This window comes from Hirundo rustica, chromosome 18, assembly GCF_015227805.2.
Source record: "Hirundo rustica isolate bHirRus1 chromosome 18, bHirRus1.pri.v3, whole genome shotgun sequence".
NCBI classification, from domain to species: Eukaryota; Metazoa; Chordata; class Aves; order Passeriformes; family Hirundinidae; genus Hirundo; species Hirundo rustica.
Genome location: NC_053467.1, coordinates 1,862,061 through 1,889,213, shown reverse-complemented (window position 1 = coordinate 1,889,213; position 27,153 = coordinate 1,862,061). Strand labels below are relative to the sequence as shown.

At 50.6% G+C, this 27,153-nt stretch overlaps 1 protein-coding gene across 2 annotated transcripts in view; it reads right to left on the bottom strand.

The window, feature by feature from the left end:
- Positions 1–26,535, bottom strand: part of GAS7 (growth arrest specific 7) — a 77,944-nt gene extending 51,409 nt beyond the window's left edge. For both annotated transcript variants that reach the window (XM_040081645.2, XM_040081646.2), the window contains exon 1: positions 26,353–26,535. In XM_040081645.2, coding sequence (XP_039937579.1) covers positions 26,353–26,535 — 183 coding nt within the window. The remainder of the gene's footprint in view (positions 1–26,352) is intronic.
- Positions 26,536–27,153: the final 618 nt, after the last annotated feature.

Sequence of the window (27,153 nt, the reverse complement as noted above, 5' to 3'; positions counted from 1 at the left end):
TCTTTCTGTCTAACTGCAGTTTGTGTGACCACTGAGACTGGAAAAGATGAGTGTCAGTCCTAGGGTATGGTGCAGAAAAGGCAGAACCACAGAACCGCTGAATGGTTTGGGCTGGAAAGGACCTCAAAGCTCATCTCATTCCATCCCCCTGCCATGGGCAGGGACAACTTCCACTACCCCAGGCTGCTCCAAGACCCATCCAGCCCGGCCTTGGATACTTCCAGGGATCCAAGGGAAGGCACAGCTTCTCTGGGCATCCTGTGCCATGGCCTCACCACCCGCAGAGTGAACAATTTCTTCCTGTAATTCTTCCTAAACCTGCTCTGTGTCACTCCAGACCTGTGTGCAAAGTCCCTCTCTAGCTGTCCTGGAGCCCCTTTAGGAACAGGAAGGTGCTGAATGGTGCAGGTAAAGAAGTGGGGTCTGTGTTTGCCTTCAGCCTGTGCCCTGGCATCAGGAGAGGGCCTGGGGCACCCACAAACCCCTCGGCCCTACCCACAGCCTCCCTCTGCCTCGTACTTTGAGTCACTCTGCATTTTGTTCATTTTTATGCAATCTTCCTTGCTCAACATTTGGTTTCCATGGAGTCACATACACTGTGCGAAACAGATTTATATATAGAAAGTGGAACGGGTCATATGATCTGTCCTGGTCGTCACAGCAACCAGCACAGCTCCCCTCGGGCTGAACAGGATGGCACGTTCTGCTGGGGACAAGTCACCCTGCCTGGGTGGCCCTGCCCTGCAGCCCCGCTGTGCCATCCCTCTGCTCTGCCTGCAGCCACAGAGGACAGCCCCGTGCTGCCTTAGAGCATCTCAGGGTGCTGAGGCTGAAGCTGCGGGCTGAACTCTGCCCAGCACGTACCCACATTCCAGTTTAGCCGGGCAGCTCTCATCTTCCCTGGTTTTAAAAATCTGCTGGGTGCTAGGAAGTTTTCCTCCGTGCCACGCCACTCTGCTTCGCTCCTTCTCCTTCCCAAATCACTCCTGCACCTCCACGCAGCTGCCCTTTCCTTGGATGCCATCTCTGCCACCTTCCCATGGTGGCTGTGACCAGGAGGGATGGGTGGCCAGCTCTCCTGTATCTCTGCACTCCCCTCTGCCTCGTTTGGCTCTGGATCTCTTCCCACCCAGCTCTGCCTGCTCTCCAGCCAGACCCACAGCTGCCAAAAGCTCCCTCCTCACCCACCCATGTTCCTGGCTGTGCCACAGGCGTGTGCCCAGGGCTTGGCTTTAGTGTAATATGCATGAAAAGCACTGTGTTAGCAGAGAACGAGCCTTCTGGGACTAGCATATTTTTCTCCTTCAGTAGCATAAATGAGGGAAAAACAAGCTGTTTCTGAAGGAGGCATGACCCAGGGAGACAGACTGGGTGATGTTTTCTGCCTGGGTGCTGTGTGAGAGACCAAAATGCGTGGGAGGAGAAACGCTCTGACCAGCGAATCCCATCCTGACCCCTTCAAAATAGGGGCTGTCGAACCAGAAGTGAAAAATCTGAGTAATTCCAGTGCAGCTCAGCCCTCTCCCTTCCTTCCCAACATGTGCCTGGTGCACAGAGCCATGTGCCAGGCTGGGAGAAGCCACAGCACAGAGCTGCAGCTGAGCCTGGCCCCTGTGGTGGTGACGTGGGACTCCTGGCACCACGTCTGGTCCAGATCCTACCACAGACGATGCTCACTCCCTGGAAAAGCAACAGCTCAGGGAGTGCCTGGCAATAGCAGTCAGTGGGTTTTGGCTGAGGAGGGAAGCTAGGCAGGTGTTGGGAAGTAGGAAGCGTAAGAAAGATGGCAGGGTTGAGATTGAGTGTGGAGAAAGAGCATTGGGTGTGGGTCTGCGATTTGAAGAGGGTGGTTAGCAAAAAGACAATAAAAAGCCTTTGACAGCAGGGGTTTGGGGAGTGGCAAGAGAGCAGGAGGGTGAGAGCAGTCTGCAAAGGACAGCCCAGCTGCCAGCCTTCTCGCCTCTTGCTCTGCCTGAGCTCTGCTCCCCTTCCCGTGCTCCTTCCTCTGTGTGCTCTCAGCATTCAGCACCTCGTGACAAGGGTGCAGAGATCTGGCACTGAAAGAGCAACCAAGAAGGGGGAAATGAAGTTCCACCCTCTCACCAGGTGCCAAGGACCACGGACAGCCAGATGGGAGTAGTGCCTGCTCTGAGAAAGCCCATCCAGAGCACAGGGACCCAACAGAGAGCTCAGGGATCACCCCCAGGAAAAGACACGGTTGTTTTTCCCTTCTGTGCTAACAGACAAGTCACTTAATGGACAAATCTGTCCAATTCCCTTTGAGCAGCCACTCTCCTGTATCCAGCTGAGCCATGCACGGACAGGTGATGGCCACACTGACACTGCACAGGAAAAAAATCTGTGGGTGGCCACACTGGGCAACCACCAAGAGCTGATGGATGCAGCTTCTACAGCACGGCCTTGGAAGGCCAATGAGGGGTTGTGTACTGGGAAAAATTTCTTCACCAAAAGGGTGGTCAGGCATTAGGAAAGGCTGTCAAGGCAAGTTGTGGAATCACAGTGCCTGGAAGTGCTCAGACAACGTGCAGATGTGGTGCTTAGGGACGTGGTTCAGTGCTGGGTTAATGGCTGGATTTGATCATGGACAGCTTTTCCATCCTTAGGGAATCTGTGATTCTGTGAAGGGCCCAAAACTCCACAGAGCAGAGAGGAACAGGAACAAAACGCAGCTGGGAGCTGAGATAACCTAATCCCACAAACACAGCACTGTGCAGTCACCCCTGTGGTGAGAGCCACCAGGCCCTTGACCCGGGGTGAAAACCATCACACTGAGTCACAGGAAAGGTTCTCTAGACCATGGACTGATAGAGAGATGCAGGGAAAGTGGTGTTATATGAGACAAAGGATGATTTGGGGTAGATGGTCAGAGGGGGAAAGATGGGGGAAGAGGATTCAAGGAACCAGTTAAATAGGTGATGACATTTGTCTGTCCATGCCCTGGCTGATGACTGCAGTCTGTCCTCTCTAAAAAACAGGTACTGAAGAGAAAAGGGGCAGATTTTGGCATCAATATGTGGCCTTGGACACCCCTGTGGGAAGTCAGCACAGGAACCATCCACAAAAGTCCAGGGAAAGAATGCCAGGAAGGACTGGGCTGATACCTCTTACCCATTCCCAAGCATATCTGTGACCAACTACCTCCCTGAAACATGGAGCAAACCCTCCCAGCAGCCAGCTTCCCTCCAGGAGACAAGGGGTTTTTCTGAATTCGCTTTAGTCTTTTTCCTTCTTCCCCAAAAGAAATACAGAAGTTAGCACTCTCCCACTCCTCTGTTTTCCTCTCAGCACCAATGTTTCTTGCTGTTCACAGAGCTAACATTTGGAATCTCATTTGCTAACTAGCAGAGTGGGTATAGGCTCTGGAGGTGCAGGCATGGTTCATCTGCCAGGACACAGCCAGCACACCCAGTGCCCCGCTCTGCTACCTTTCTGTCACCAAAAAATGAAGCCATGCTGTGTCCCTTCCACAATGTCCCAAAATAACAGGATGTGGCCAGCTGGGACAAAGCTGATTTCTCAAGAGATCCAGAGCTCCCATGAGCACAATTTCATTTTTCTACGCAAAAGCTCTGCAAGCTGCTGTGTAAAGTCAGCCCACTGCAATGTGACAGAGTTTGACAGGAACTACTTGAGTCCCAGCCCCATCCCCTCAATGGAATGGAGACCCAGAGCCCTGCCCCAGGCTGTCATGAGCTGGCTCCCCTGGATACTAAGGCTTCCCCAAGCAGGAGTTATCACACCGTGGCTTGGTAGGGTAGGGAATGGGCAGAAGAAGGTGAAATACCGGGGATGAGGCAAACGCCAGCCCTGCAAGAGCCCTGGATGTGTCCTGTGCCAGGGCAGCCCAGGAGCAGGCAGGAGCCCTCCTCCCCTCACTGTGGAACCCCCAGGGGGAGCTGAGGTGGGACCTGCAGGAGTGGGGGAATGGCCGGAGTCCCTGGAAAGCAGCTGGGAATGGACACTGACCCTTCACCTGACCAAGAGCTCAGGGCCCTGCAGGGCTGAGCGAGGGGTGTTTGGTCACCCTGGGACTCTGTAGGAGCCAGAGGACATCAAGAGACCCTGGACCCAAAATAACCACTGCAATGTGTTTGTGGATTGTAAGGCTGTAAAAGCCCAGGGATTCCTTTTATTGAGGTCTCTCCCCAGGGCTGTTTCTAGCACTGTACCACTCAATTATTAAGTTATTTTCTATAAACTGGATGCCTGAGAGTCTGCTGTGGGAAAGCTGGAGCAGAGAGTTTCTTTTAACAAGCCTCACCCTTCTCAGGAGGGATGTGCCACTCCGTCTCTGACACCAGCATCTGGCAGGAGGCAGAGCACCAGGGCCAAGTACTCTGAAGGGCTGTGTTGTTCTGGGCATCCAGGGACAACAGGGCCATTGTTGAGCAAACCTTGTACTGTCAGAGTCACCCCCAGAAGCACAGAGAGTCACAAGTCCAGATCAAGCCAGCTGCTTGTCTCCAGTTTGAAATGACCTGCTGTGGAGACCAATCCCTCCCCGAGTGCCTGCAGAGCGTGGAGCACCAGCAAGAATCATCAGAGACCCGAGAGGCAGGCAGGGAGCTGGGGGAATGCTGCTTGCTCTGGGTGCTCTACCCTGGAAGGGTGACTGGAAGCAGTTAAAAAAAACTTCCCACAGACTTAAATTTGCTGTCTGACTCCCCTCCCCGGGCTGCGGCATGGAAAAGGGGGGTAGAAATGTCACCCTCGGCAGGCTTGAGGGCAAACAAAGGGCTGGGCAGCACGGCTGCCTTCTGGAATTCTTGTGCCTCTGAGTGCAGCTGGGTTTGGAGGAATGGAACATCTGGGAATAATGCCAAATGTTTTAATGTGGGGCCTCCAGCCTGTGCACTGCAGGAAGCTCAGCCTGGCTGAGCACTCTCTCTACCTGTGCTGATACCTTCCTCCAGCATCCTCTGCAATTCCAGCAGTTGGATGCAATTCCCAACAACGCAGTTCCAGCATCCTCTCTCCCATCTGTGCCAGGGCTTGCCTTCATGTGCTTCATTTCTCATACATCACTAGGGTTTTAACAAGCCCCATTCTACTGCTGGGTTCTGCAGTTTCCCCAGACACAATAAAATCACTCGATAACAACTAATAATTAGTGTCCTTCCAAGAAGGAAAGGATTCTCCCTTAAAATATAGAGACTGCCTCCCACATGCACACACGAGCATGCATAGCACAGCTAAGGTGCAGTCATCTGCCAAAAACATGTATTTACAGAAACATTTGGGAGCAAGTAACGTATCTGTAAGTTAGAAAAGCAAGTAAAAGCATTGTAGATAAGTTTCTAGAGATCTCATCGGATCTCCAGAGTTAGTGTATCCTCCCTTTCATGAGAAGTTAATAAAAGGACATTCTGAGAGTGTCCAATGAATAATCCCAGTTAGTTGTCAGTATTTATCATAGAATCACAGAATGCTTCGGGTTGGAGGGGACATTAAAGCTCATCCCATTCCAACTCACTGCCATGGGCAGGGACACCTTCCACCAGACCAGACTGCTCCAAGCCCTGTCCAACCTGGCCTTGGACACTTCCAGGGATAGGGCATCAATTCATTTAACTACTTTTAAAAAGGCTTAACTAATCTTCTCTCTTTTAGGAAGAATGTTGGACAACGTGCCTGAGAACCTTACGTCTAATGATTTGCATTTCTGATGATTTTATTGTAAGCACTATCTCAAAACCCATGAAATTAAAACAAAATTGCAACAGTTAGCTCAGATTCTGTTCCTGGCCCCAGGCCTTAAACAATCTTTTGGCATATTATAGCTACACTTTCTTCTACTTTAAAAAGAAATTTGCTTCCTCCTGTTGCTGTGCTTGGGCAGACCCCCACGCAACGCGCCTCGCCACTTTTTCAAGCGGCAACCTTTTATTTACAAACACCCCCAATTTCTTCTTGGCCCTCCACGACCAAAAACTTTGGGAACCTCGGATGCAGAGAAAGCGGCGAAGTGGCCAAGATACAAAGTGCTGCCAGATGCACATTCCTGCGCCCTCCCTCGTAATCTCTCTCAGGCGTGGGGAATGTGACTGCTGTGCCTGTAACCCCGCAGCACAACGCACTCACACAGACACACCGCCTCTGTTTTGTTTTGTTTTGTTTTGTTTTTTAAATTTATTTTATTTTTGCTGCTGCTACAGGTCTTAATAAGCGAGCAAACAAGCAAACAGCAAAATAAGGCATGGCAGGAAGGCTGTTCTGAGCACTTGGCACGCCCGAGAGAGGCTGCAGGAGCCCGCGCGCAGAGCTGTGGCTCACCCTGCCCGCTGCTGTGGCCAGACAGACGGGCAGACAAGCAGCCAGGCAGACAGACAGACAGCTGGACGGGCAGCCACTGCTGCTCTGAGAGCAGGGCCATGTGCCCGTGCCTGCAGGACAGGGTGGCACAGGAAGGACAGGGGACTTTGGGGGCAGTGCAGAACGCTGGTGCCCCTCGCAGCTGGGGCACAGACTCCTGCCAGGCTCAGCAGGCTGGCAGAGCCCCACTGACACCAATTACAGCATCTGCAGCGTTCTTCCAGAGGCCCCTTTCTCTATGTATGCCAATGTGGGGCTGCCTTTGTACCCTGACAGAAGACTGAGATGCTGCGCAGGAAAATCCCGCTTCTCCACCAGGCTCAGCGATTCTGGAGGGTGCTCAGACATGACCACACGTATCTCTGCCAGGCTGCCTCAGTCCCCTCCCACAGAAAGGTCTGGACAGCCACATCTGAGCTGTTTGCTGGGCTGAGATCAAGGCCAGCCAGAGTAATGCAGCATCCTGAAGAGCCCTTGGTGGGCAGAGCATCAGAGAGTCCCCAGGGCTCTGCAGGAGCCGACTGGTCCCCTCTCCCCCGTGCTCCTGGAAAGAACTGAGGTGGTTCTCCTCGATCCATCAGCTCTCTGTCCCCTCTCCAGCATTCCTGCACTGCGGCTCTGCTCCTTCTCCTGGCCTTTCTGATTTGGAGGAGGACACAAGCAGAGGACACCTGTGTGCTCCTCCCACGTGCAGCCTTCCCGGGACTGCAAGGTGAGCAGCCACTTCCACATCAGGCAGTCCCTGGGGAAGTCAATGCCTCTTATCTCTGGCTGAAATTAAAGGGTTTGTTCACATTCACCTTCTAATTAGTGGCCTACCTCTGAGATTAAGAAAAAAAACAACTGTTTCTCATCCTCACAGCTGCTGCTCCTGGCCCTCTATATGCTGAAGGGAGTTCAGATCTCATTTGCTGGGTTTAGCTCTTTTGAACGAAACTCCACCACACAAACATTTCATCTGAGAAGAAGAATATCCAGGGCACTGCATTTGTGCAGTGAAATTCATTCAGTCCCTCTCCATATGCAAGAATAACATTTAAGGCAGCACACTGCCAGTGGTGGGGATGAGGGATGAGTGCAGAGATGAGGGATGGCAAAGGCAGACCTCAAGGAAAGTGCTGGGAGACAGCAGTGGCAGCTGGTGGGAGATGACCAAATGCCTGCAGAAAAAGAAATGGAGCAAGCAGAAACACCCAGGAAATATCAATTCAATATTCAGCTTGGAAAAAGTGCAAGAGAAGACAGCTGGGGGGAAAAAAAAAAAAAAAAGCCAGCAGGGAACAGTTATTGATGAATTTTAATTTGCCCCGCACAGTAACTGAGCATCCTCAGAAGAACAAACGAATGTCACTGGGTCCTCTCCACCCCCTCTCTTTTCCCAGTCAGTTTTCTATCCCACTAATGCTGGTTTAAAGAAGGTGATGAACAAAGTGGCCATTTGAAAACTGCCTGGCACCTCAATCCCTGGGACTATCCTGCCAACGGAAGCGTTTCCAACGTGGTCCAGACACTCTGACCTGCTGCATGCTCCAGATTCATCAGACCACACTCTCAGAGCAGAAAAAGAAACTATATTGGTTTGATTGCTCTACACCTAGCAAGATGATCTTGTTTATGGAATTGGGCATTTCGATATCTGTCTTCCTCCTATGTCAGTTACAGCGTATAATTACCTGTTACTGCATCTGTGAATCTGAATAATTGCAATATGGAAACAGCAGAAGTCACTGGGACTGGGAAGCCTTTGTGCTTGGCACCAGGCATGTAAGAGAATGTTCTTAAATTAAAAAAAGCTGCCAGTTATTCCTATGACAACTACACAAGTGTAGGCGCAAAAGGAGATAAAATCAGCAGAAAAGCATTAACAGTAACAGGAAATACTTTATAAATGCATATTAAGAGGAAGACCAAGTAAAAGAACCCGATGAAGCTCAGCAGAGGAGAACAACCCATGAATGACCACGTTCAGGATATTCAACAAAATGTCATTTATTAATAAAGTCCTCCATCATCAAGTGGCTGTCACAGTTAACACCAACAACAAAGATTTCAGCCTGCAATAGGGAAAGTTGGAGAACCCTGAGATTGATAGACTTCTGAAGAACTGGCTCATGGTTCTCAGAGCATTTGCTCATCTTCTCTGAGAATCCATGGAAAATCTAGTCCAAAAGAATAGAAAAAACAGAGATCTAGAAAAAAATGACCTGAAAGGGAAGAGAAAAAAGTAGTTTAATACAGGGCAGGAATAGTGAATGAAAGGGGAGTGCCTTGAATATTCCATCAACCTGTTGAAAAGAAAGAGTGGTTGATTTTCCCATCCCACAGAGGAGAGAGAAAAATTAATTTAACTTGCAGAAGGGAAGGTTCAGGATGAAGGTGGTATCAAAGCCACAGTAAAGTTTGAACTTCTTCAAGAAAATACCAAATAACTATTTATAAGAAATGATGTAGGTATTATTCAGCCTGTCTGAAGCAAAGGAGTGAGGCTCTGGCTGGAGTTTGAGGTACACATATGTATTCTCAGCAGCTCTTTCCAAAGATTACACCATGCTGACATTCCACTGGGAGCTGGACTGGAATGGGCAGATTTGATATGAAAATGGAAATATTATTTAAAGTATGATATCATGTATTAGAAAGAAAATAAAATGTATTAGAAATAATCTCATAATCTGGTAGGAAAATGCTCCAATCAACACTTGGAGCTGAAAGCTGAGCATTTGGGTGGGGATGACACAGTCTTTCTGATGGCATTCACAATGAAACCTTCATTAATACTATCACAGTGAAGGTGCTGCCTGGCCACCCTGAACTACCTGAACATCATCACCTCAAGGAGGAATAAAGAAATCATCCCTTGCCTATAAACCCTCTCCACATGAACAAGCTTTTGCATCTGAATTATGGTAGTATTTGCAGCTGAGGTATTTTGAAGCCTGGGACTGCAAAACAAAAATTAAACCTAGGGAAAACAAGAAAGTTCAGTTGAGTCTGCCAATTCTATTCCACTACTTTAGATGGGATTTTTAAGTTCATGGGGTTTTAAAATCATATGCTTTTGTGAAAAAAGGTGGAATTCAATTTTTTAATCTAGACTTTACATAAAAATAATCGGTCATAAATTTCCAGATCACAAGCTGCTACCCTGTGAAGAGCAGGAAAAAAACCCAAAAAACCCGAGTATTGCAGCACAGCTTTTGGTACAGCTAATCCAGGAGTCATGGAAACAATCTCTTGCTATCACCCAGAGCACCAAGCTCCTACAGCGTCCCTTCTGTCAGGAGCTTGTCCTGCTCAGGGCACCTCGCAGTTTGTGCCACTTCCCTTCTGAAACTTCCAGTGAAGTCCTGGGGAACCTCTGTGTGACACCTGTGGTGCTACACCCAGCTGCCTGAACACTTGTGCTGGGCTCACACAGATGCAAGGTTGGGGGGGGAAATATATATATATATATATATAAAAATCCTGGGAAAATTTAATTCAAACCCAAGAGCCGCTTTCTGGGCTGTAAAAATGGTATTTGCACCTCCCTGCTCTGCTGCAGCAGCTTTGTTTGTGGAGGAGGGAATGGGGAGGCTGAGCACAGCCCTGCATTTGCAGGCAGGTCCCACCTCCTGGACACCAAACCTTGGCCTCGTGCCCAGGAAAGAAGCAGAACGATGCAGAACAGATGCTGAATTCAAACTCCAGATTGATAACAACACCCTCAGGCTCCTGCTCTCTGACTTAGCAAGAGAAGAACAGCTTGGCAAGACACGAAAACTACGTCTCAGCGCAGCTCCTTTGTGGGGATTGCCGTGCAGCCTGCTTGAGCACATCCACAGGCAGAGCTGCTCCATCCTTGTGCCTCCACTCAGGACTGCAGACCTCAGCTGGGCAGGTGCTCACAGCTCTCTGATCACCAGGGAGAAAAAGACAACCCAGCTCCTTCAGCCTGGACATCTGAAAAAGCACTGGGAGAGACTGACCTCAGGAGTTTCTCTTCCTCAGCTGGCTGTAAAGGAACTGGAATGTTTTGTCTTCTTGAAATGAGGACGAACTTGTTCTTCGCTGTCTGCAGGACTGAGAAGTTCCTGCCCAAAGGCTTCTCACCTGTCCGTGCTGGAACACTACAGCACAAACAATCCTTGGAGCTTCTGAGAAACCTGCCATCCCCCTGGACACTGTGCTGGCATTTCTAACGGCTCCCTGGGGCAGCAGGATGGTCACAGCACAGCACAGCAGCTCCCTGAGGAAGTATCTGGTCCTTGACTCCATGCAGAGAAGATGAAACTGCAGGCACATCTACCAGCTCCTGCCCTTGAGCTGCTCACCTGGCACAGGAGGCTGGTTAACACTCCTCTCCTGGAGATATAAATGAGCCAGTGGACACCAAGCACACAGAGTCCCCACCGGGCACAGAGGCTGCCAGGAGGAGCCCTCGCTCACCCCATCCCAAGAGTTTTCCACCGGTGAGCTCTGGGCAGCTCCTGGCAGGCATAAACCAACCCCAATCCCCTCTGGAGGAACCAGCATCTCCTGCATCATCTGTACAGAAGGGCTGGACAGCTGTCAGGAGTGCAGATAACCTGCTGGAGCAGCACAGCCACACGCCAAGTGAGCAGGCTGAGGTCTGGCTCCGGTGCCATGTGTAACACCTGAGCACAGCCCCTGTGCTCAAACTGCTCCAGCCCCCACCCAGAGAGGCACAGGACACATCCAGCCCTCCTGGGGACCAGGCTGCTGCAGCCACAGGGAACAGGGCAGGCTCTGAGGGGGCTGTCAGCAGGGTCTGGCCCCTCTGCCCACCCTCGGCGTCCACTCTGAACAGGTTCTGGTGCTTGGTGTCCTCGGGAGCTCACACCACACAGAAACCACCCCAGGAAAACACCAGGGCATGGAGGGAGCTTGAAAGGGCCCTCACAGGGCTGCTGCTGAGTGCAGAGGGGGCTAAAGAGGCACAAGAGGGTTTCAGGGGAGCCCAGAGCAGCTCAGTCTCCAGCAATGCCACATCTTCACCTGCCACAGCCCAAACATCCTTCACACAGCTCTAAATACTTCTGTGCCCGCTGCTGAGTTGGAACAAAGCCTCCCAGCAGCCTGGGATGTGCAGGATGGCTGTGCCTGTGGCACCTGTACCCACGCTGCCCTCCTGTGCAGCCCCCGCAGGGCAGTGCCAGCCTCCCCCACCCTCACTGGCACTGCAGAGGGGCCAGCACTGCAGTGCTGCTCTTGCTGCAGCTCTGCGCTGTTCATTCCAGGTTCCTGTAATTGACTGGACAAAGTGGGGAAAGGTGGTAGGATTACAGAAGGAATTTTTTTTTTGGTGAATTTTGCACAGCCGCAGGACCTCGCCATGTGAAGAAAAATAAAACCTGTTTTATTTGAGGGGAAATCTGAGAGGTTATCATGGGTTTGGCCTCATTCTAGTAGTTGTCTTGCATGCTTAAACGTATTGAACCTAGTGCCTGACTAATCACACTCTGCTACACACTTCAGTGTATTATTTTCTTCGGAATAATATTGTTTAACAATATAGAGAACTGAAACTCTGCTGTAACTTGTGGTTGTTGTTCCTCAGGCTCTGCTCCTGAGAGAAGGAACCTCTGGAGCTGAAAGATATTCTCTCAGCATGCTCTGAACAAAAGTAGTAAATGTAACATTTCATGATCTCCACTGAAAGAGAAAAGTCTTTAGACAGGAAACGGGGCTGAGATCAAAATTAGTGTTACAGGAATAGCTTTCAGGTCTGGCCTGCTCCTTTCTGGGGTGGTGTATTTAACTCCTTCAGCTGAAGGTACCGCCTTACTGCTGCTGGAGCTACAGCCTAGCAGAGAGAGTGAAAAATTCATAAATTTATAAATACATGTGTTTTATTTAGTTATAAAGAAATTTCTCGCCTTGAGGAGAACACGTGGAAGCTGTCAAGGAAGGCAACACCATAAATAAAAGAAAAATCCTACAAAAGAGGAAAAAATTGTGTCCTATATTGTGATGAACAGTAACTCAGTTGTACTCCTTAGGAATATTCTGATAAAGCAACTGAGGTAGTTACACACTATGTGATAAAGAGGGACAATTGTTGCTCTTCACAGAGCAGAATGAGACATCTCAGATGTACAGGCTACCAAAAGCCAAGCTGTACCCTTATTTATTAAAATTAGTAAAGACAAGGAAAAAGGTATTTTGAAGGATTTTAGCTGCACTGCATCTCAAACCATAAGAAGCTGGTGAGCATCTGCCCTTTGAGCTGTGTGCCACCCAAACAGAGACAATGACAAACCGTGACCTAAAAACAGCGTGGTGCCACCCCTGGCAGGCAGAACCCCTCGTGGCAGCTGTCTGATGGTGCTAAAGCTGCATTTTTGTGGGGGCTGCAGCCGTGCACCCAAGCAGGTTCCACACCGAGACGCTGCAAGGAGCAGCCCCGAGACCCCCCTCACACAGAGCAAAGCCCAGCAGCCACAATCATTGCTGCTCTCCAGTAAAGGATGGATGGCTCGGGTTGATTTTTGACTCTTCCGAAGGTGGGGTGTGCCTGAGAGGATGAAGGATAAAGTGTGACTCCTCTAAGTCACACCTTAAGAGCTAAGAGCTCTTAAAGACCTAAGAGAGGAGCAGAAGACTTGAATGAGGCTCTCTCTTGGTGGTGAGGAGCAAACATCTCACCCCAGCACAGGGAGGGGAAGGCTTGTGCAAGTCACGTCCCCAGAACACCTCCCTGCCATGGGGAAGGAGGAGTAAAAGCTTCTCAAGCTCGCTTTCCTCTAATCACAGGCAAGCATTGGATCCCCCAGCACCGATAGCAAAAGTAAATTCCCTACCACAGAAGTGAATGTTGGGATTTGTCGGTTCCAGGGCCTGGAACAGGCTGTAGCTTCTGAGTGTCTCTTCACAGGCTGCCAGGGCACAGCTCTGACCCCAGCCAGGGCATTGGAGCTCCTGCTGCAGGAGGCAGCAGAAGGGAGGAGGGGGTTCAGCCCTGCAGCTCTAACACCATTGCAAACATCAGGGACACCTACAGAGCCCTAAGCAGTGCTCACACAGGGACTACAGCCACTCCTGCTCACGCATTTCTGATTCTAGAATCACAGAAGAGGCATTTCCAGAGGTTCACTTCTTTGCCCAGCAAAAAGCTGCTTTGTTCAGTGCAGCCAGCTTCATTCCACGCGTCACCAAAATCACTGTGTGCAAGCTTGCAAGACCGTGATAGAAAGGCTTTGCTGAGCATCACTGGGCGGAGCCCTGTGACCAAACTCTCTGACCTAACGGAGTAAAAAATGCAGCCAGAGTCGAAGCATTCAGCAGTTCTCAGCTCCTTCCCCCTTTCACGTGCTACTTGAGGTTGGTGGTCTCCATCTGCGGGCTCCCTGTCTTCAATGTGGGGCTCCAATGTGGCCAGCAGATCTCCTCCCCTGTTACCCTGTTTTTTCTGAGTTTCTTTATTAGCCTTTTGATTTTCATAAATGGAGTCAGATCTTTTAGTTACTGTAGAATATTAGAGCAGTTTTCTACCTTTCCCACAGAAGTAATATAAACAAATCCTTTGTTTTTCATTCTCTGTCCTTTGTTTGCATATTTCTAACCTGAAAACAATTGTAACTGACAATTGGTCTGGCCACTGAGGCTGAGGGGTGGAAACCCCAAAAAGCCAATCTTCTGCTAGACCCACGAATGTATAAAAAGTAAAAAAATAAACAAAGGGGTCTCTTCTCTCCGCTCTTTCAGCTGGGAGCTGGATCAGAAGAACCTCTGCGAAAATCTCTTGTCTGCGTGTGACTGCTTTGTGTGTTTCGGTGACACTCTCCTAACTCCAGCAGAGTCCCACCTCTGAGGCGTGGCAGTCCCAGCTCCAAACTGACGAGATCCCCGAGGAGGGAACCGGGGACACGCTGGAAGATGTATGTCCTGTTCCATGCGCCCGGGGCACACCAGGCGGCACAGAGCGCCGGCCACAGCGACCACAGCGTGCTGGGAACGGCGATTTGCACCAGCAGAATCTGCCACGGTCCCATCCCAGAGATGAATTATGTTTCTGGCTCGTGATTCTGTTTCTGGCAAGCACTGAGGGAAAACTTTGTCCCTGAAGATTCATGTTCGGCCTTAGTAAATGGTGCTGGTGAAGAGCAGAGGAGGGAGCTGGAGTGAGGGAGTCCCCAGACCCTGGGGCAATGGCTGAGGTTCATCACAAAATTATTTTCCAAAAGATGATTTAAACATGATTTCTTTTTGGAGACACCTGAAGTTCTATTCTCCATTCCCTAACAGACTGAGGTTATTCCCAGTCCTCATTTGGTCTCATTTATCACTGTGCTCATCAGCAGTCTGCAGCTCAGTGAGACAAGTCATAGGCTCTCTTCTAAATCTTGCTATTGAGAGTGATTACTTGGCCTTGGGTAATGAATTAGTCCTATTATACAGCAGCTGGCACAGTGGAAGCTAATCTGCTGCTCAGGCAGCTCATTACATGGGCAGGGCTGGAACTGCTCAGCTGTGTGCTGCACACACAGCCCTCAGCAGCATTTTTAAACTGAATTCCGCACACAGTTCTTCAGGACTACAAAACAAACTGCATCTATCAAACCAGTTTCTGTCTGTTCCCTTCTGAGTTAAGCATTTGCTCACCCCTTGGAAACACAATTCCCCTTCTGTGCAACTTCTACATGGCACTTTGCCACATCTGTATCAAATCCAAACTCTGTTAATTCTTCGTCCTCTGTCACCCCTCGCAAACTCTGTCACTCCTCGTCTCCATTTTTCTCCTCCCAACTCCTCTGTGCCAATTATTCCGTCCACCCCACTACCAAAAGCTTGCAAGCTCTGCCTCTCCTACGACCAGATTTCACTTCTGTAGCGAGTGGAACTGCTCCTGTGCTGCACCAGCTCGTCACCGTGCGTCTGCCTCTGTGGTTTTGTGGCAATGGCTCGAGGAGGAGCGTTTCAGCACACGGCAACGGCGGGGTTTCATTTTGGGAACATGAACAAAAGGCTAAATAAGTGAATTAGAAAGGATCAGGAAGAAAAAGCAGGTCCAGGCAGCCAATTTAAAAGAAACGTTCTGCAAGTGCACAGTAAAACTAAGCAGGATGAACCCAACAGCAGCGCTGTAGCCATGGTGGTATGAGCACCTGTGTGGGGGACTCTTGAGAGTGATGATATCTGCTGTTAGAACAACTATCACTCCTTTTCTGTGCATAAGCCCCTTTCTCCTGCTTTTCCAGGAGGAAAGCAGCAGACTAGGACTGAAAAAGCTACTACAAAAAATAAGAAATAGATAAGCCAGAAGGCAAAGAGCAGAAGCAAAAAGAGTCTCCCTCAAATCAAAGGTCAGCCACAAAGGTCTGGTTATGTGTTTGAGGAGTGATGATGCCAATCACTCCTCAGACAATTCAGGAAAGTGAGAATTGTGTTGTAAACACGTTCAGGTCATACAGGATTGTGTACACCAGCTCTGGTTAAGTCTTCAAAGAACGGGCAACAACGCAGGAAACAAAACACGCCAGGAATAAATGCAAAGTATTACATATGGAGGTAATAACTGCAATCCTGCTGTACTTTTCATGCCCCAAACAATGTCAAGCTCAAAGATCCTTGTTCCTTCCCTCAGACTTCCACAAAAGCTGGTCTTTTAGCAGCCCGGGAGCTGCTTCACGTTAACCCCTTCCATGCTCCCCGTTCCACTGCTGCATTTTTCTCAAGCAGCCTCAGAGCTGCTTGGCCTGTCCCTGGTGGAAGGGCTGTGAGGGGGGGAACAGGAGCCACAGGCAGTGCTGAACTGCCAGGAAGGACGCTGCAGGTGCAGTCAACAATGACATTTAACCCCGAGCTAGCAGATTTCAAGGAAGCTTTTATTGCGATTCCAAGTAAAACACAGGGGCAAGTTTGGGAAGACCAAATGAATGGCTTGAGGCTTCTAATCTTGTCCCTGTGATCCCTCCCCACACTCACACCTTTCTCCCTTTCACCAACACTGCTGGACTTGCTGAGGATGAGAGAGCATTTCAAAGATGAAAATTCAGTACTTATGGGACAGCCTGATTATTCCAGACTTTATTTCTAGCCCAGAGGACCTCCTGCTTTCTCTCTCTGTGATGGGCTAGAGCCTTGCAGCTTGCCCCTGCTCTGGCAACGCTGGGCAGGGCAGATCCTCTGCAGCTTCCACATCTGCTGCGTCCCTTCTTTGCCGAAAATCACAGAATATCTCATTGAGCACCCTGTAGAACATCAACACGCCTTCCTTATGGACCGTGGTCTCATCCATTTTACAATACAAAACCCCAGGTCTTCCCAAGACTTATTACCTCTTACTGAGGGGGTTTTCCACAGCGCAAAGAGAGGCAAAGAACTAATGGATACCGGCACAGGAATCGATAGCCAGCAAAGGAGTTAAAGTTGGAAAGATTTTGTTCCCGGAGACTGTGGCAGCAGAGGCCATTCCAAGTGCCACAGAGCTGGGAAAGCCCTGAGAGATCTGTGCAGTAAACAAACTCAGTGCTCAAACAAACACTGGAAGACCACGGTGCTTTTGCTGCCAGCATCACAGTGGGAATATCTGTGGCTCAAGAACAGTCTGCACAGTCTACTCTTACCAACCACGAATGTAGGAACAACGCCAGACAGGTCTCAAACAACGTCAAAGAAAGGTTTTCAACCTTTGCACCTGCACCTGTTGAGGAGCTCAAAGATTAGTGACCAAAGTCATCTGTCAGTCAGCCTAAATTAACTCCAAAGTGCCTCATGCTGATGACTGTGTACTGAGGGGACTGCTCACAAATGCTGACAAAAGTGGATGTTGAAAGACACTGGCCTGCTCTGCTGCCAGATATACTCCACAAAATGCAGAGTGGCAGCTCCTGAGTAACCCATGGCACCCCTTTCTGGAATGCGCCAGCAAAAAAGCAAACCACAGATGTACTAGGCTAGTACAAAAGCTATTTTGATAGCGTGATGTGGAAAACTGGATTACTGGTACAAGCAAAAAGCTTTCTCTGCTGTTCCATATGCCTGTGAAAGGACTGCTCCCCAGGGCAGTCACCACAGCAGGTACAGAGAAGGGCCCACGGCAGGGAGGGTGCTCTCAGGGTGTCTGCATCCCAGGAAAATGCGCAGCCTGCTCTCCCTCCAAATCACAAGTGCACTTCTGCAGCTATGGCAGGTATGCCAGGGGCTCTCTGTGCTGCAGAGGCTCAGCCTGCTCACCTGCTCTGCAGGTACAGGGTGAACCTGTCAACAACCTTGCCACATACCAGCCCTGCACAGCAGCTCCTCTCTACAGGTAATGTTTTACACAGTGGCGTGACATAAAAAATTCCAAATACGCTGAAGCACACTCAGATTTTTCAAGACAAACACCACTTGAAGCACAGACTTGGAAAACAGTGGTTGAGCAAACTGTTGGCCCTGGTTTCACACTGTCCTGCACACTCAAGGGCTCATACCAACAAAAGGGAGTGGGACAGGTAATTAAATATGGCAAATGACTCTTTGAAGTGACATGAACTGATGACAGTGTGCCAGGCACAGTGTGGGGACCACCAATTAATTCCATTATGCTGCTCTCAGGTTTCCCCAGGTCCTCTGTCCCTGTCTGCAAAGGCAGAGCTGTGCAGGCTCCTGGAAATGAGCACACAGGGAGCAGCCCCAGCTTTTGGGAGGCTTCAGCACACCCTGCCTTGCACAGGGAGCAAGGCACAGTGCAGAGGCGCTGGATGTTGAGAAAGCTGCCCAGAATGGGTGTTCCCTGGGAGTGTCAGAAATCAGAGACAGAAACATCAGTGCCTTATGTCAAACACTCCAAGACACAAGTTAGTCGTGGCTGGCTCCCTTTGCTCATGGTGAGGGGAACAGGATGAACACATGCAAAGTGAGAAACTCCTGCTGCCCTGAGCTGTAGCGTGGCCACAATGGAAACAACTGCAACAAACCCAAACATTTCCAAAGAGAGATGCTACCTGCTGCTGTTATTGTGGGGCTTCTCCAAAACAGACCATATCCTGTCTCTGGGATAGCACTTGGTGTCAGCAGCCAGCAAAAGAACGAAAGCCAAGTCCTGAGAACACACTCAGGCACTTCAGAGTCTGATAAATGAGCATTGGGGCACATTACTGATAATAATGTGCTTCATGGGCATAAGCACCCATGGAAGATAAGGAATCGTGGAGCACAAAACACAGGTTTAACCTGGTTAGTTAAATGACCAGTTAATTCTACCTGGTCATTTATTATCCCACAAGTAAAAGTGAAATAAGTAGAAAAAACCAAATTCCATCAAAGCTGCCAGAATTTTCTGGTCTTGATTACAGAGCCAGATTTTCCATTTCGAACACCAAAGCAAAGCTTTGTTCTTAGAAAATAAGCATCTGGCACCTTTTCATTATTCCTGCTGTGCCTTTTTGAACTACATTCAGTATAAAGAGCTGTGTGGTGCATTCAGCATCGGTGTTTGTGGCACAACACTCGAGGCGCTGAAGGTGCATTTTGCACCCCAGCTGGAAAGTGAGACTTGAGTCCCCCACGTTCAGTGCTGCAGAAATCACTTCTGTGTTTTCCTACAGGACATGTGCCCCATTCAGAGCACACAGTGAGCCGGAAATTCTTTAGGGAACGAAGCAATCTTCAAGTGAGTCTTTAAATGATCCACATTTTTCATGGTTGCTCTATATCCACCCTTAAATTGCAGGTGCGCAGCAACTCATTTTATCTTGCACATCTAGAAGGCAGATGCCTGCAGGGAGACTGTTTCTAGACTCTTTTTGCAATCCACAGGCCATAAGAGATACTCTAGTTTATGCCTTCCATTTTTTCATCTTTTAGCAAAGGCTAAAGGAAAAACATCTTTAAAAATTGTGTCCTGTGCAATTTTTGTAAGGCCAGCAGTGTGACTGTTCTCACCTGCTACAGAGGCAGCAGCTATGAGCCCAGCTTCTGCAACACCCCAACCTGTGCAGGGGACAGAAGAGCTCACAAAAAAATGCCACAGTCGTCTCTAAGACCCTTCCCTTCACAATTTTTGGCTATTTGTGCTATTATTCAATTTTTACATTTTATCTGTAACTTCAACAGTGCGAGACAATTATCGCTAGACAGATAACAGGGATTGTGAACGGCAGCATCGCATCCCCTTCACATTCTCCCAGGGCTTCAAATTCCCTCAGAACCTTGATTAAAGAGCGATTTCCTGGCAGCAAAACATAATTTCCTCACCCTTTTATACTTGATTTCATTCACACTTGCCAGAAATATCAGTGGTCAGATGATCACGAGTTTCAACTCTAAAAAATACAGTTGCAGAAAGTCAGAGAGAGGAAAAACACAGCGTGAAACTAAACCACAAGGCAGTACCACAGGATCCTCATCGTCACTCCTCTCACGAACACCTCACTCTGGACGACAGTTTGCTGTTGAATCATGCAGAGCAGACCGGCCTCAGCATCCGTGAGCACTGAACTTTGGAAACTTCACCTCTTCCCTGAGGCAACGCCCACAGCAGGTTCCATCTACAGCCACGCAAATCTCTCCCTCTGCCTTCATCAGGGACCCATCCCTGCGCCAAGAGAATGAAAACCGACCTTCCACACCGGGGGAAATGCCATCCCCACGTCAGCTGTGTGTGGCTGCTGCCCCAGCACCACCTCCCAGGGGCAGCAGAACGGCCAGAACACTCAGGATGGTGTCACAAGCACCCCTGGGCAGGAGACAGGAACACTAGTCCCAGCCTGGCAGCAATGCCATCCACTCTTTGGGTTCAGCACCCACAGCTTATCATGTCAGATCAAGGACCAGATTCCTTCCCCAGCACACAAGACGACAGGTTGGAGCATTACTTGCTCCACAGGATATCCTTAGAAAAAAGCAGTGGCAGCAGTCACTTCTGTACCTGAGATCATCACACATCCCCTCAGTTCTTGTCACTCCTCATGAATTTTATGTGAAGCTGATTTTTGAGTGGGGAGGTGGAGGAACGAGAGTGAATGAGACAACAAACTCCAAGGATGCAGAAGAACCTTCTGAGAAAGCAAAGCACCATTGCTCATGCAGGAGATAAGGACACCATGTCCAAACAGCTCAGGGCTCAGGTACCCACAGCCACCCAGGAGCACACACAACTTTATTCTCCTTTGTGCATCGGGAAAAGCTCTGCTGCAACAGATACCAAAACATCCTCCCTTTTAATATATACCCCACAAATCATACAGCCCCCATGACGGCGGAGAGCAAGTTTGGCACAGAAATCCTCTACGCGCTCTCTGTTATTACAAAATAAATAAAAGGCATTTTAATTCCTGTGTATTCCTTTCATCCTTTTTTCTCTATGACTCCCCAGGCACCGCGAAGGAAGCAGTCTGTGCCGTGCCGTGCCATGCCTCCTGCCGCTGGATGTGCAACAACCTCCAGGCTCAGCTGTTTGCACATCTCCACCTGGCCCAGGCTGGTGTAGGTGAGGTGAGTTACCTGCTGAGTATTGCACAGCAGTGGAAGCAGTGAACCATCTGTCTGAACAGCTGCAGGTGAAGCCCGCACCAGGGAGAAGCACATTCCTCCCTTCCTTCCTCACAGTTCTGGTAAATCAAGCTGTGGAGAGTGCAGATAAGATCAGTGGCAGCTCCAAGTCCTACTCAGTCCAGCCCGCTCTGTCAGATTCCAGAGCCACCTCCATCCATTCTGGAGGCACACGCTGTGCTTCATACAGAGACTTACATCTGTGGGATGACTGAAGCTATAAAAAGTGCTGACAATTTCCAGCCAATTTGCATATGTTGCTGCTTGCTGCTGCTTATATAAGTGATTTCTAGTTAACCACAAATACAAAAACCAAGGCCCAAAAATAGGTTTTCAAAGAAACCACTCGCGAGTGTGACTGAATGATACATCTCTCCAGCGCTCCAAAAATCACTTGTCTAGAAAAAGCAGACGCAACAGAGGTTTCTCCAGAGGGTCCCATGCAAAGCACCTCCTGGAATACACACACATACTTTCTCAACATCTATGCTGCCCTGCACCATAAAGGTGGACACAAACTGGAGCACCTGAGCCTTGTGCCAGGTTGCTCTTAGGTCTGGAGCTGTACAGATCTTTCCACACACATCATCATCCCAAGCATCCCGATGCAGCTGGGCTGAGGAGGCAGCCAGCCTCGGGATAAGAAACATCAGCTGTTGAGAAATCCCTCAGTGCATCACACACCACGCTCCACAGGCTCTGTGACTGTGTACACCACCTCCTCACCTGCACCTGCACACATTCCCTCTCGCCCCAGGCCAATTCCTTAACCTGGAGCTGTGACAGTCTGGCACCGAGGGGCCCTGCAGGGCTCTGCTCAATGGTCAAAAGCTCAGGCGAAAATATAGAGTGCACGGGAGGGAGGACAGGGTCAGAAAATCCCAGGCTTTCAGGTCTCCCAGCTGCCATAGCTATTAATCACCAAAGGAGGGGTGAGGTTGAAGCTGATGGTATCTACTCAATAGGATATGGATACCAGGCAACAACATCCTCCTTCCCCAAGCCCTGCAGCTTGCAGAAGGGTGCTGCTTGCTCACAGCCTGAGCTCAGCCAAAGCAGAAACAAATGAATCTGACAGCAGTTTTCAGGATTCCTCTAGTGTCCATGGATTCTCATGCTCAGGAAATATTGCTTAGGGACCATTTCTCCGTTAACCTGCGATCTACAGCAGAGTAAGAAACTGTGCTTGGTTTTTGGAGAGAGTCCAGCAATGGGCCATGAGGATGATTAAGGGACTGGAGCATCTGTCATACCAAGAAAGGCTGAAAGAACTGGGACTGTTCAGCATTGAGACAAGGAGGCTTGAGAGGGATGTTATCAACGTGAATAAAAATCTGTGGGTGAGACAGTAAAAAAACCATATAAACTGTTCTCAGTGATACCCAGCAAAAGTATGAGGTGCAATGGGCACAAATTAAAACACGGAAAATCCATTTAAAGGGACACAAATCCCTTTAAAGGACACAACAAAAAACTGTGAGGGTGGTTAAACACTGGAATACATTGTCCAGAACAGCTGTCGTTCTTGCACACACCGAAAACCTGGCAGACATACCCAGGCAAGCCAGACTATCTGATCTCCAAAGGTCCTTTCCAACCCAGTGACTCTGTGATTAAAACCACAGCAGCCTCCTCAACTGCTCCTGACCAGCCCAGCCTCAGGGAATCCATCTGGAACCCCACCACGAAGCCGATACCCTCCCTTTCTCCCTTTGCTCGCTGCTTTTGATAGTTTTTTGGTTTATGCTACCACTTTTGCTCTCTGGCAGCGGTATCCTCTCCAGAGCTCACAGAGACATGCCATTTCTGGCTCGTCCCTGCCATGAGCTCCTCCAGCTCTCACTGCTTCCATCACTGCCTTGAGTAGGAACCTCCAGCCATCAGCGTTTTCCTCTAATCCTCCACTCAGGGCTTGCAGCAGCTACAGGAACAGTAAACAAAAGGATGCCAAATGTCTTTATCTCTTTACCTCTCTGTGTCTCTCTTGCCCCACATTTACCACATTTTTGGTCCTTTCCTTGATGTTCTGTGATGAATGACCTGAAAAGACGTCTTTGCTAGCAAAAGAACACAGGAGGCAGCAAAGGCAACAATCCCTCAGGAACACCCATCTCTGGAACCGGGCTTTGTTTCCTGGAAGCCACCTTTGTGGTTCTCTCAGAGCTGCCCAACCCTACCACACAGTGTGAGGGCACACCAAGTGGGAGACCCTGATCTGTCCTCAGCTCCTGGAGAAGTCAGCTGGAGATGTTTGGATGACCAGTGCTGGCAGCTCCACAGCCTGGCTGCCTGTGAGGAGCCCCCGGTGCTGTTGGTGCAGCAGGCTCTTCCCAAATCAACAACAGCATCAGGAACACTCATTTCTCCTCCTCCTTCATCCCTCAGGAACCAGCACACCACAGACTGGCTGCTAAACCACCGCTCAAGGGTGGGAGAACTTCCCCTCTCTGCTGTTCTTCACACCTTTCTCACTTCCCGCTTTCAGCTCAGGACCAAAACTCAGCACAGGCTTCTGAACCGGTGCTGTCAGAGGAGATCGCAGGGTTGGTATATGTGAAGCCCTGTGAATGAGAAAATGCAGCCCTCCTGTCCAAACACAGTGCAGGCTTCAAGCCACAAAGGTTTCAGAAGGCGGCCACCTCCTCCTGGTAGCTCCCAGGCACCGATGGACCTTGCTGAGAGAAGAAAGGGCGTGTGCTGTGGAGGCAGGCAATGCCACGAGGCACGTTCAGTCACTGCTGCGGCAGAAAACGCAGCCAGCTCTCCTTCAGGCTCCAGAGAGAGCACAAGCAGCTCTTGGGGAAACTGGGCACAGGGAAATGAGGGCAGGACAGAGGGAGGCAGTGACATCTTCCTCTTCAAACAACAACGCGTGGCTGTTGGTCAGGTTCATCTGAGGACAGAGCCTTACTGAGAGCTGCAGGGCCAGGGCCACCCAAAGCCCATCACGGGCTGGTTGGTGCAGAAAGGAGACTCACATCCATGGCCCCATCTGGACACGCACTGTGACCACCTCCCTGACGTCAGCTCCGATGTCAACGTGGCTGGGCAGGGACTCGGATCAGAGAACAGAGAAGGAGAGTATTTCTGTTGTGTCTTTCAGTTAGATCAGGTCCCTGAGCAAGCTGCTTGCCTGCACACAAGGGATAAACTACCTACAGAGAAGGGAAAGGCTACCTGAACAGAGCCATGAGGGACAGACACACACAGAGCTTCCTTCTCACACATCTACCCTGATGAGTGCCAAATACCTGTGATCCCATGGATTTGGTTAATTAGCTCTCATTTGATGTATTTTTTAACTCTGGTTCATAGTCCTTATAAGGTACCATCTCTGGAGAAAAGGAAAATGTTCCAGAGTGAACACATTCAGCCCTTGCCATGTTTGTTTGTTTGTTTGGTTTGTTTTGGTTTGGTTTGGTTTGGTTTGGGTTTTTTTTCTTTCTTTCTGAAGGTTTGCCCAAGAGAAAGGGTTCCAGGCTTTGTGGACAAGTGGTCTCCATCAAAGCTGTCAGTGGTACACGAGCCAAGGGTCAAAAAAAGCACATCTGTGGGGCTGTGGGCACTGAGCTGAGCACAGTGCAACTTGCTCTGACTTAAGCCAGGAAAGAAGAGTTTCTGAGAAGGAGATGACAGAAAAGCAAAATTATGGTACTTTGAAGCAATTCCCCATTTTCTTTGCTGAGCAGAATCTTTCACATCTCATGATACGTTTTTCCTCAAACAATTTCCAAATTCCTAGATGTGTAAACATTCAGCAATTTGTGAAACCACAAACATTCGCGTATCTCAATACATGATCTTGTAGGTGGCAAAACTGACAAACAACAGGTCTCCCACATTCAGAAATTAACAAAGGAAATCTCAAAGGGAACAACTGTACAGGACAGTCCGTGGCCTCACTCTTGTAGCACTGTGTGGGCAACTCTTCTTGCTTCTACTTTCCTGTCCTTCCAGGAAAAATAACAAGAAACGGGAAGTCAATGGAAACATCATGGATTTTTAAAAATTTATTTGGACAACAGAAACGAAAAGGCAGTGCCTGATCTATGGGCAAAATGTCCTTTTACACAGAATCTTTTGCTCACAGAACATTGCTCTACATGCAGCTGGTGGGCAGGTTTTGCTCAGGACTCTGCTTCCCATCTCTCTGGATTCCCTGGGATGTGTGCATGGAAAACCTGCAACAGGCATTGCCTGTCTTGCATATAAGCAAAGCAGGCTGGCCAATTCCCCTTGGGAACCTGGAATACAAACAGAGGCGGACCTGAGGACTGTGCTGCGAATGGCCTCAGCCCAGTCACCGCAGGGAGATGCTCCTGGACACCACTGCCGTGCTCACAGTCCCCAATGACAACAGGGCATGGCCAGAGACAGAGCACTGATGGGGTCACGGCAAGTTCTTGCTTTAGTGCACGAGATGTTTCAGGATTCACACACAGAGATTGTGAAGGCATTCTTCATGGGCGTATTTTTTACCCTCTCGTGCTGGCTTGTTTGCATGGACTGAAAGCCATAAGCACATTCAGGCACAAGCAGTCCCGGGGTGGGAACCCAACTGTCGCCCCAGCTGTCAGGGCCCTGAAAATGACTGAAGATGACAGAAATTTTCAGTATCCTGACAGAAAGTCTACGGCCTTTGGGTCTGCACAACCAGCCTTAACCCTGCTGGGGCTCCCTGAGCCATGCCACAGGTATGGCAGTGAGGTGTCTGCAGCTGCCCAGGGAACTGCTGCAACAGAGGGAGAGAAGAGACAGCTCCTGGGAGAACTTACCAGTACCTACAGGTACTGGGGAGGGACTTTGGACAGGGGCATGGAGTGAAGGGGGAATGGCTTCAAGCTGAAGAAGGGCAGGTTTAGATTAGACATTGTGAAGAAATTCTCCTTTGCGAGGGTGATGAGGCTCTGGCATAGGATGCCCAGAAAACCTGTGGCTTCTCCAACCCTGGAAGTATCCAGGGCCAGTCTGGATGGGACTTGGAGCAGCCTGGTGTAGTGGAACCAGGCAGAGTGGGTGTAATGGGATGATCTTTAATGTCCCTTCCAACCCAACCCATTCTGTGATTCCACGATGCTATACTGAATTACCTCTTCCACAACCCAATGCCGTGACACCTTCGGTGAAAGGAAACGAGAATGAGTGGAAGAGGGTGAAGGAGAGAGAAGGGAGCAGAACTTGCCCAGCACTTGACCCCCGTGAGCGACTGACAGGGGCTGCATCACCGCCGCCACCGACTTCTGCTGCTCTTCACCGACCGTGAAAACCCCGGCGTCCGCAGCAGCCCGCAGCTCGTCCACGCACCTGAGCCCTGCCTCTCCATGGCTACAGCTACACGCACAAAACGCCCTGGCTGCCGGAGCGAGGCCGGGCAAGCGGATCCTTACAGCAGCCGGCAGCCTCACCGGGAGTGCCGGGACACCCGCCCGGGACAGGGACACAGCGATGCCGAGGGGAGATCCGACAGCAGCACCGCGGGACACCCCCGGGCCGACCCCTCCAGCCCCCCCGCCCGGCCCCGACCCCCGGCCCCGCTCCTACCTCCAGCAGCTGGACGTAGCTGGCCGGGAACCAGCCGCGCAGCCCGTCCTCCTTCTGCCCTTCCCACCAGCCGCCGTCTGGCACCTGCAGCACCGTGATCAGCTCGCCCGCCGCGAAGCGCAGCCCCTGCCGGTGCCGCTCCCCGGAGAAGGGGTACAGCGCCTGGCAGCGGGTCCCCGACATCCCTCCCCGGACGCGGCCGCCGCCGCTCCGCGCCCGCCCCGCTGCGCCGAGCCGAGGGGGCCCCGCTGCGGCCCGGCGGGCGCCAGGCGCGGGCAGCGCGGGCAGCGGCAGCCGAGCAGCCCCGGCGCCCGGCGCCCACGGGCACCGCCGGCTCGGGGTGGGGCGGGAGAGGCGGGACGGGCGGCGGGGCCGGGGAGGAGGGCGAGAGCGGGAGGAGGAGTGGTGGGAGGAGGGGGAAAGCGGCGGAGAGGGGGGAGGAAGCGGCGGGAGGAGAGGAGAGGCGGCGCTGGTAGCGGCCGGGACGGCGAGAGGGACCCGTGTGTGAGTGACCCCGAGGGGCCAGGAGGGGGGACGCGGCGTGGGCGAGTGCACGGGGAACACCGCGCGTGTGGCTGTGTGCGACAGGCAGCGTTCCGAGGGACTCTGTGTGCTCCGCATCCCTCTGTGTGTGATAGGCACCTTTCCGAGGGACTCCGTGTGCTCCGCATCCCTCTGTGTGTGACAGACACTGTTCCGAGGGACTCTGTGTGCTCCGCATCCCTGTGTGTGTGACAGACACTGTTCCGAGGGACTCCGTGTGCTCCGCATCCTTCTGGGTGTGATAGGCACCTTTCCGAG